At 41.6% G+C, this 10,722-nt stretch overlaps 1 protein-coding gene across 1 annotated transcript; it reads left to right on the top strand.

Annotated features, from left to right (window-relative positions):
* Positions 1 to 104: 104 nt before the first annotated feature.
* On the top strand, positions 105 to 10,429 carry si:ch211-282j22.3 (ER degradation-enhancing alpha-mannosidase-like protein 3). Its single transcript, XM_018670397.2, has 20 exons — positions 105 to 1,280; positions 1,414 to 1,459; positions 2,377 to 2,477; positions 3,225 to 3,264; positions 3,414 to 3,526; positions 3,776 to 3,929; positions 4,141 to 4,275; positions 4,424 to 4,529; positions 4,690 to 4,787; positions 4,964 to 5,089; positions 5,217 to 5,300; positions 5,466 to 5,549; positions 5,898 to 6,022; positions 6,179 to 6,344; positions 6,592 to 6,749; positions 6,835 to 6,946; positions 7,675 to 7,848; positions 7,969 to 8,134; positions 8,229 to 8,420; positions 9,023 to 10,429. Exons 1-20 carry the CDS (start codon positions 1,132 to 1,134, stop codon positions 9,286 to 9,288), a joined length of 2,595 nt encoding a protein of 864 aa, XP_018525913.1. The 5' UTR covers positions 105 to 1,131; the 3' UTR covers positions 9,289 to 10,429.
* Positions 10,430 to 10,722: the final 293 nt, after the last annotated feature.

The raw sequence follows: 10,722 nt of genomic DNA, 5'->3' as shown, positions 1-10,722 counted from the left end.
ATTATATTATATATCTTCCTTGACGCCCCCTACCTAATGACGTATGTTTTTGCGTTGAATTACTACGGGGTATTTTGCCCTAACTCATAACTGCAAAGGGAACCTCCTCCTCTCTGGATAACAATCATATACAGTCTATGATAACAATCCAAATACATTGTCAGACTACAGCCCTAAGGATAACTCTAACATAACTGTAATATAACCCAAAATATAACCACCTGAAGGACTGAACTTATTGAGAGAGAGACTTCATGTCAGCCTGCGTGGGAGGGTGTCTTGCCTGAGAGCCAACAACCGGGGAAAAAATCTTCTCAATTCAGCAGCAGCAGCCCCGCAGCCGGGTAACGAACAATCCCAGCCCTTACTTTGACAGCTCGGTCTTCGACGTCCGCTAGGGAGGTACTGTATAGCCGTGATACTTGAGGACGTGTCATCGACCATTTAACTGAATGACAGTCAGTTTACACGGCAAGTGCACCGTGTGTTTCCAGATGAAGCTGCTAAGCTAACTTTCTCTAGCCAACACTATGTAGGTGAGCTTGTAGCTAACTGGCATTGGTAACAGTCCGATTACGGTAAACTAGCAACTTGTTAGCTGGCTAGCGGCAGGGTTTCTCCTCGCAGCACTGGGATGGCTAACAAGGGTTAGCCGCACTTTCTCACTCTGCCATCAGTTTGGCAACTACTTTATTATTTCCTTCATATCTCTTCACATTTCTAGATTAAAGAAGTGTACTGTTAGGGCTCCCTCCAGTTAGCCAGTGCTTGTTTTCCTTCTAACAGATATTGTTTATCGAGGCTGAACTATAGCTTGTTGCCTCTATTGTTTACATGCGTGTACATGGATAGCGGTCAGCTGGAGTGCCCTGTTTGTGGTTTGTAGTGGTCGTAACAAGACTGGATCGACTACAAAACAACCACAGTAGAGGCATGGAAATGGAGCTGGGATGCAGCTAACGTCTGTTACCGTTAGCCAGAGCTGTACGGTCGACTCTCCACAAAAATGAGGGATACTGGAGCTCTAAAGGAGGACAGCTGTGCCTGCTGGACTATTTGATTTTCAGTGGGCGTTGGACAAAGGACAGGAGCTTGTTTGCCCATTAAAAGCTTAACCTGAGGCAAGACTACATGAGGAGGACGAGAAATAAACATTGCTGGGTTCAGCCCTCTGGCGTCGGAATGATGATGTTAAAGACCCTGCTGATCACCAGTCTTCTAGGCTGTGTGAAATGTCATGAGAGCCAGAGCATGACCCCGGAGGAGAAGACTGTTATCAGGTGAGGAATGACTAGATAATCATCGACATTGTTTATGTGTGTTTGTTAAGTCTCTGTGATATTGTGAAGGGATACCACAGAATGTGTGCCATTTCCTCATTTAATTAATTTCTACTTTCCCTTTTGTTTGCAGAGACCAGATTATTGAGATGTTCGACCACGCTTATGGCAGTTACATGGTAAGGTATTCACTTGGATGCAATATTTGTCATCAACACCACATTTATATTTGCGTACTGCAGCTGTCTGGGGGGTGGGTTTCATTGTGAAATCTGTGTTTTTGCATATGTGGCCCTCAGCAAGGTCATCCAGAAAGGTTTGAATCAATGCCTGGAGAGAATCCTCAGGTGCTATTGGATTTAATTAGTGGGGTCGTGCTGCAGAAAGCAAACGTGTGGGATTTGGTTGCAGCTGCAGTGTCAGCCTGGCACAACAGATGCCAGCAGAACATTCTGTGATCCAGGCTTTTCCTCACGTGAAGCAAGCAGTGAGAGTGTACAGCCACAGACGATCGGGTCACGGGTGGCTCGATTTATTCATTGAGTTTTAAATGTTACCTGTACCTGTGTAAGAATAAAACTGAACCTGGCAGAGTGAGAGATGCAGAAAGGAGCATAATGTATCAAATTATTTCGTGGAGTTGAGAAGTGCAACAAATGTCTATAAGAACTGCTTATAACTTAAAAGCCAAGTGTAGGATTATTAGAAGTTGCAAAGACAAATGTTGGTAAGACATTATTGATGGGAGAATGGGATAGGGCAGATGGAAGCAGACTTCATGTTTTTATATAATGTCTGTGCTTGTTTGTCCCTGTAGGTCAGGTGTCAGCTCTGTTCCTCAGTCCTAATTATTTTCATTCAATCTGTTGAAATCAGGTATACCAAATTGGAATCTGTCCTCAATCTCAATTCTGGAAATGCTGGAATAAGTAGCTGGGAAACAAAAACAGCAGTCCATAAAACTGTGCATGAGCTTTGGACTGCTCATGTCTTCTTCCTCTTAGAGAATTTTCAACCCTAAAGGCAGTCTTTCCTTAATGATGTGTTTTGAGCAGACCATTAAATGTAGCCTGAAGACAGTCACTGTGTGTTGCAGAAATATGCTTATCCAGCAGACGAGCTGATGCCTCTAAGCTGCAGGGGGAGAGTCCGCGGCCAGGAGCCCAACAGAGGCGACATAGATGACTCCTTGGGAAAGTATGTTCATCATCCTCTGGCTTCTGGAGCCTAGAAAGATCCAGTGAGGTTAATTCTGCCACAACAGTTAAATTCCCTCAAGAAAACAAGCCTTGTTTTTTTAATCCATCAGTTGGCATCAGTTCAGACCAAAGCTATATGTGTCTTATATCTATAGAAACTTATGAATCTGTGCATCTTCTGCAGTTTTTGGATCCACCATCATTTTAATTCTAGGACACTGATCTGATTTTATTATCTAAAGTTATGAGAAGATTCTCTGTGTTTCTTGTCACTGCCCATAATAATATACTATAAAATAAGCATTAAATTGAACAAACATGTAAGTGAATGTAGGAACTCAAAAGGTGATATTTATGTAAAATATAAATATCATACATTTATCCTCTTAAAATAAGTCAGGGATTCTATAATCATTGCTTATGTAAGACTGTTCTCTTCAAACCAGTTTGAATTGGACATGGACTACATGCCCTATTTTTTCAGGAATACATGAAAGCGATGCTAATTTAAGTCTTGTAAAGAGAAATTTACGAAAAGGCAGTAAATTATCAGCTCAACGGTACAATATACTGATTTATGCACCACACATGTTGCATAATGTAATTTCTCTGCAAATGCAACAGATTTGACATTTCACAGTCTGTGGTTCATTACAAATTAAACTGGATCAGTAGTAAAGTGGGACACCAGCTCCACCATGCTGTGCCTCTCATCATAGCGCCTCTTTCTCCTTCTCCTCTGCAGGTTTTCTCTCACACTGATTGACACCCTTGATACCCTGGTGGTGAGTACTTGTTTTTCCTAGCATCAAAATAGTTTTCTCTGCTTTTCTATTTGAGCCCTTTTTTCTCACCATGTGTTTTCAAGGCTTTTTTTTTCTCCAAGCCTTCTGTCAGTAAATGTGTTTGTTCCTGTCTATTTGTGTGTGAGCAGGTGTTAAATAAGCTCGATGAGTTTGAGGACGCAGTGAGGAAGGCTGTGAAGGATGTACGCCTGGACAACGATGTGGTGGTGTCTGTGTTTGAGACCAACATCAGGGTTTTGGGGTATGAAACACATCTGTAATTTTGCAGTGAAAATGTAAATCGTGTTTTTTTTAAAAAATAGACTAGTCTTATTAAAAAATTACTGAGGTTGCAGGTTTTGCATTTTTGAATTATTCTGAATGAACTGTTCCACATCAGTACCACATATTCCACATTACTCGACTGAAATGTCCTGCTGTTTAAACTATCTCAACCTATCAACTCTAAAGAAAAAACCTTTCTTTTCTTCCTTCATTTAATCCTCCCCAGAGGGCTTCTGGGGGCCCACGTGATGGCTGACCTGCTCCATCAGCGTGGGGACAGGATGCAGTGGTATCGAGATGAGCTCCTACACATGGCCAAAGAGCTGGGCCATCGATTACTGCCTGCCTTCAATACCACAAGTGGCCTTCCCTACCCTAAGGTATTCTTTATACAGATACTGGAAGCAATTATCACAGGATCTTATTTTAGATCTTTAAGATGCAGATAGAGCAGACACCCTGCTATCAAATCTTTTTATGAATGACCCTAACATTTGACACATTGCATTGACAGAGAACAGAACAAATATTTTTATTTTGTGAATATCAAGTGAGGTGAAAACATTCATTTTTCTTTTTTTGCTCAACCAGGTGAATCTGCGGTATGGAGTCCAGAATCCAAATTCACGCACTGGCACTGAATCAGACACCTGCACAGCCTGTGCAGGAACAATGATCCTGGAGTTTGCTGCCCTCAGCAGAATGTCAGGAGAGTCTGTGTTTGAGGTATTACCTCCCTCTGCCTCTCTAGAAATTAGACTTTTAAGATGCTGAGATCTTATAAAAGAATACTCTACAATAGTATTTTTTTTATAAATTATAGCTGGCTTTTTAATAGAAACATTTATGGATATAATAATTTACTGTTTTATAGGAACATGCAAGGAAGGCCATGGATGTCCTCTGGGAGAGAAGACAGAGAGGAAGTGATTTGGTCGGGACTGTCATCAATATACATAATGGAGAATGGGTCCGCAGGGGTGAGATAGTTTAACGCACACACATACACACACATGCATAGTGTAAAACCATCAAAACTGTGGTAAAGACAAGAGGCAAAAACTGAAACCACACATTACAGTACAGTACAGTACAGTACAGTACAGTAATTTGACTCTCCTCTCACTTCTGTGTTTGCAGACAGTGGAGTTGGTGCTGGTATCGACTCATACTATGAATATCTGATGAAGGCCTACATTCTTCTGGGAGATAATGTTTTTCTGGAGAGGTTCAACACTGTAAGTTCTCCATCACTGTATCCCTCTGTATACTGTTAGTATATAAGGCTATAGTGAATCCATTTGGCACCTCCTGTAATCCTGCTTCATTTTGCAGCATCATAAGCTTGTTATTGATTTTCTTTATGTTTTTCATTGTTTGCTAATCTATTTTTCATGATGTTTGTCTACAACAGCACTACAGTGCCATTATGAAGTACATAAGTCAGCCTCCCCTACTGCTCAATGTACACATGCACAACCCTACTGTGAGCGTGCGCAGCTGGATGGACTCTCTCCTGGCATTCTTCCCTGGCTTACAGGTCAGGGATCCTGTCTTAACATGCACTTGAATAATCACATTTGCTTCTATTAAAACATAGTACTGTTAGTTTAATTATAGAAATTGTTGCGCGCATGTTGCTGCAGTGATGTCTTATTTTAACACAGGTGTTAAGAGGAGATCTGAAACCAGCTATTGAGACCCATGAGATGCTTTACCAAGTCACCAAACAGCACAAGTTTCTTCCAGAGGTAAACTCTGCTCTTTTTGTTCATTTTCTTGCACATTTAAATACTGTAGCAAATGCCAAATTGAGAAAGAAGTCAACATTACTTGTGTTCTTGTCAATCAATGTGAGAATTTTTTTTAATCCAGTGTCACTAACTACTAACTCTTTCTTTGGTTAATCCCTGCAGGCTTTCACTACAGAGTTCAGAGTTCACTGGGGCCAACACCTACTGAGACCAGAGTTTGCAGAAAGCACCTACTACCTCTATAAGGTGACAAAGCTGACTCGATAGTGTCACAGACAGAAAAAACTATGTTCAGGTCTACTAATCCACTCTTGTACTGTATAGGAACAAGCCAAAAGATTATGACCAATGGCACGTATCTGAGATATTAGACAGTAACCACATCACCATCTTTGATGTTGGAGAAATGGGCAGAAATGAAGACCTAAGCAATTCTGATAAGGGCCAAATCGTCTTGGTTCTTTTGGGGGCATGTGAGAGACCATCAGTATATTAGGCAGGGGTGGCCATAGTATTTCGGCTTGTTAAGCTTTAATAGGAAACTGAACATACCATCTCAGACATGTGGTCAAGATTATATTTTGATTTTTGCAGGCCACTGGTGACCCCTACTACCTCAGAGTGGGACAGTCCATCGTGGAGAAGCTCAATGCCTACGCCAGGGTGCCTTGCGGGTTTGCTGCTGTGCAAGATGTCCGCACTGGGGCGCATGAAGACAGGTATTATGTGAGAGAAATACCATTACAGACATATTTAAACTTACCCTATAAAGATGTGGTCTATTAAAATGACTATTGTACTGTAACCTCCAAACATCTATGATTAATGTTTGAAGAATCCTGTGTCTGTGTGTCTGTATGTTAATGTGTGTGTAGGATGGACTCCTTCTTCCTGGCAGAGATGTTTAAATACCTGTACCTGTTGTTTTCGGAGAAGAGCGAGCTGCCCATCGATATCGACGACTACATCTTCACCACAGAGGCTCACCTCCTTCCTGTCTCTCTCTCTACCACTCAGCCACCTTGTCAAGGCAACATTACGGTAAGAGCTCTTGTTTCATCACTAACACACATTGTAGTACAGTTTAGCTCCTGCTCCTGTCCATGTTTGCGCTAGTTGTGTATTACAAGTAAATGTAATAATTTTGTGTGGGATTACATTATGGAGATGTCATAATTCATGCTGTGTAGTGCACAGTTAAAATGTGAACTGACCCTTTAGTATGTGAACTGACATGTGAGTGTAAGAGCTGATAAGTTTTTGTATAACTGTGTGTCATGTACTCCAGGACACTGCTTCCATTTCTCAAGAAGAAGATCTGTTCACACACTCCTGCCCCAGCATGGAGACGTTGTTTCCCAACAACCCTTCATTTGCAAAAACCATCCGGGACAGCTACAAGTACCTCACCGGGGTCGGACGAGCCTTCCGCCCCTTACCTGTCAGGTGTGTCCAGTCACAAAGGGTTTTTGATTTTAGAGTGGAATCAGCGATGGAACCCAGATTTAACTCGTGTGCTTGTACTTTACAGGGAAATTGAACTCCCACTCCACGATAATGGCATGGAGCCAGTGGAGTTTTTGAAAAGCATGGGCATTTCTCTTACTCCACTGAATGAGGTCACAGGCATTGGAGGTCAAAAGGTATTTTTGCACACACCTGTAGACCTGATTTTCTGCCTGTGTTACCCACTTTTATCTCTGTATAAAGTAAGTCATAATTGTAGGCACTTAAATCTGAATTTACAGCTTTTGTAATTCATTGTAATTCAGATCAGTCAAAAACAATACTGTGCCCCAATTTATCTACTTAATGAGCCTCTGTGAAGTTTTCACTTCCTGCTTCAAAACCTTATTTGGTCCACTTGGCTTCAATGATTGACTCAAACAACATGTTGAACCTTGCATTTATATGCTGTTGATGTGCTTCCATGGAGCTATCAAAATAGGTTAATTATACAACCTGCTGTGGAACCAATTATATCCTTCATATCCTCGTGACAGGGTTTTGAGCAACAGGGATTTAGAAAATTATAGTCAAAAGATGTTTTAACAGATTTCTTCATCATCTTATCAGCCATGCTCTGTGTTTACTTCAGCAGTAAACATGCCTCCTCTGTTATTAAGAGGTTTCCAACAGTGACAGGGAAAGAGAAATGCGTCAATCATAGCAAATGGATTACCAATCTCATTTTGTTTTTTAAAGTGGTTTATTCAAATTTGGTTAATAGCAAAGTTAATGGAGTAGAAATTGGGTCAAGGCAATGAATGCACTGTTTTAAATGAAAAAAAAAATGCTGTAAATGTAGGTTACTATTGATTACTGCATGCATTGCTTTCAATCCAGTTGCCTAAATATTAACCCCATTTAGGAGCATAAAGGAGTATACCGGGTAAAACTTGTGGCAGAGGTAAGCCAGACACCAGAAGAGGAGGAAGTGGTGCCTCATGTCGTTCAGCTCATATCCCCCCCATTTCTGGGTCGGACAGTCCTCACAGCGGGACCTGCTAAGTTTGGAATGGACCTCTCCAAACAGGAGCATGGGGTGAGTTTCCAGCATGACAGTAATATGGTATACAGGGTCAATATAAAGCTTGTAAACAGTCTCCATCCATTTAAGATACATGGTAACTCACAATAACACGCCCAAACTCTTGTGCCGCAGGTGAAGGGCAGCATAGTGAAAGCCTCCCCCTACACTGCCTGCGGGCCAATAGATAATGCAGCGGAGCTTAAAGGCTGTATTGCTCTGGTGCTGCGTGGTGACTGCATGTTTGCTGCAAAGGCTCGTCGGCTACAAGAGGCCGGAGCCATAGGAGTCATCTTTATTGGTAAGGCAGAGTTAAGAATAACAGACATATACTGTCAATACTAGACCTCACAGAAATGAATTAATTTTAACTATTCCCTCATCGTCTTTCTCAGACCACCGTGAGGGAAGTAATAGCGAGGAAACTCCCCTCTTCCAGATGGTTGGAGACGGAGACTCCACTGAAGACATCACCCTAGCTTTGGTCTTCCTGTTCAGCCGTGAGGGTGCAGTGCTCACAGCTGCCCTGGAGGAACATCACAATGTGGATGTGCTGCTGCTGCCCAAAGAGAAGCAGCTGGGGCATGGTGAGAACCAGGAGGAAAACAGATTTAAAGGATAAAGCTGCTGATATTCTGTATTTTTGTTACAACGTCAACACACCATAAAACAAGACTAAAGCCAGCCTACTGTCTTTCAATGCTTTTCAACGTCCCCAGCCACTCAGCTCTCAGCTCCAAGCCCATTCATTCCTACTACAGACCCACATCTTTAAAAACAGCTCATAAATATATAGTTATATATATAAATGTATAGTTTTACTGTATTTAAATAGGGGTATTGGATTATAGGTTATCAAAACTTCAGGTACTAATGCATCTCACCACTGAATTGGCATTTTGAGATTATTTTTATTTCTGGTCCACTGATCAACTCATGGCAGAGCACTCCATCATTGTATTCCTCATTTTGTCTGGTACAAAATCTCAGATGCCAATTTTGCTGACACCGGGGCAAATGATGTGTCTCATAACTCATACTTCACTGATAACTGAGAAGGTTCCAACTAAGAACAAAATTACATCAAATGTCAAATCTTAGTTACTCTCTCATGTTGTTGTGCGTTTCATTATTCTCTCTGCTCTCATTCCGATTTTCCACTTCATTGACTCTCCTCCTCCTTGTCCAGATAAGACAGAAAAACCTGTCGGCATGAACATCAAATTCCGCCTGGCAGAAGAGGGGGAGCTGGAGGAAGGACCGGCCGGCAGGCCCACCCTGGAGCTGGTATTGGAGAAAGAAGAGGTGCTTCTTGAGGAGGAGGAGCTCAGAGGACAACGACAATCACAGCAGCGGCAGCAGTTCTGCACAAAGGCAACAGAGAATGATAGAACTGAACCATGTTCAGCAGATTCATCTCAAGCCCTGAACTCTGGACCAGACGCAAATCCTTGAAATGCGCTGCGGATCACAAAGCAGCCAAGTTTCCTAACACTGATCCCTCGTCAGTTTCTGAATGGCATGTGCCTCAGAGCCCCTCACTGCCCTACATGGAGCCCTAACTGACCCAGCCTGCATGTTTACAGCCAATGAAAGTGAGTCAAGCAGTGTGATAGCCACACTCACATCCTGCCTTGACTCTGAAACATAAAGATGGTTCTATATTTATTAGACAGACAGGTCAAGTGTAGCTTTTGTTCTGTGTGGTGCAGGAAGTGAGGGGTTTGATGATCTCATGAGTCTAAACTAGGTAGTTAATGGTCAACAACTGTAGGATGAGATGACTGTGCTGGTGCTACCTAAACCTAGCCTGTAGTATAGCTACTGTAGGCACATAGAAAGTGTATGTAGTGATAATGACATAGATCACTAACTAGAATTTAAAATGACCTTATCTAAGAGGAGAACGTAGATAAGACAACAACAAATGTACTCAGCTATGTTTTTATGCAATGCCATTTGTTTTGAATCTAGGCTGCACCTTTCGCATCAACAAGTACTGTTAAATATTCAGTAATGGGGAATTCACCGGCCAGTAGGTGGCGTCAGCTACCATGACCTCTCAGTAATATGATGTTCGTAGATGAAGTATCTGAACTGGGGCCAATTTGGAAAGTTTCTTTTACTTTTTAATAGTAAGTGACTTCAGGGAATTTCAAGAGTGAATGCAGTTTGCAAGGTTGACCCGTTTGATGAAACATTTGTGTGTGTGTGTGTTTTGCATTTCCTTTTTGCTATAATGTGTGTGTGTGAGTGTGTGTATACACGCAAGGTGTGTAGTAACTATAAAACCCAAGAAAGCATCCCAGCTAAAACATCATAGCTATCAGTTGAAACCCTCCTATTTTACAAAGTCATCATCCAAGGAATTAAGAATTAAGTCAGGAGGATTGATCACCATGAATCTTTTCAAATTCTTTTTTTCCCCTCATGTAAGCCACTTTTTTCTGCACCTATGAATAATTGTGTGTATCACTGTTATGTTGTAATTAATGTCATCTGAAAAACATTGCAAAAATTACCAAAGCTGATTTTCATACAGCTGAAGTCTTCATGTATAGTAAGATGCAGTGTCACAGGTTTGACTGTTGGGCACTTTGACATGGTATGTCATCTGTGGTGGAGTCAAACAGAATTCACTGTTTAGCATTTGTTTGTGTGTGTGTGTGTGTGTGTGTGTGTGTGTTGTGTGTGTGTGTGTGTGTGTGTGTGTGTGTGTGTGTGTTGCAGTAGTGATCTGTTTGATTGCTGGAGTACAGCAAGGTTTCTACATCATCCAAAATGCTAACTGTCAAACTGTAAAGGCCAATTGGATCACGTACATTGTTTCCAGAAGATGACTAATACAGTCGTACTCCACTGATTTCTTAGATGCATTTTGATCCAATT

Source organism: Lates calcarifer, linkage group LG9 (assembly GCF_001640805.2).
Source record: "Lates calcarifer isolate ASB-BC8 linkage group LG9, TLL_Latcal_v3, whole genome shotgun sequence".
Classification (NCBI taxonomy): Eukaryota; Metazoa; Chordata; class Actinopteri; family Centropomidae; genus Lates; species Lates calcarifer.
Note: the sequence above shows the minus strand (reverse complement) of the source record. Positions and strands in the feature narration are given on the sequence as shown.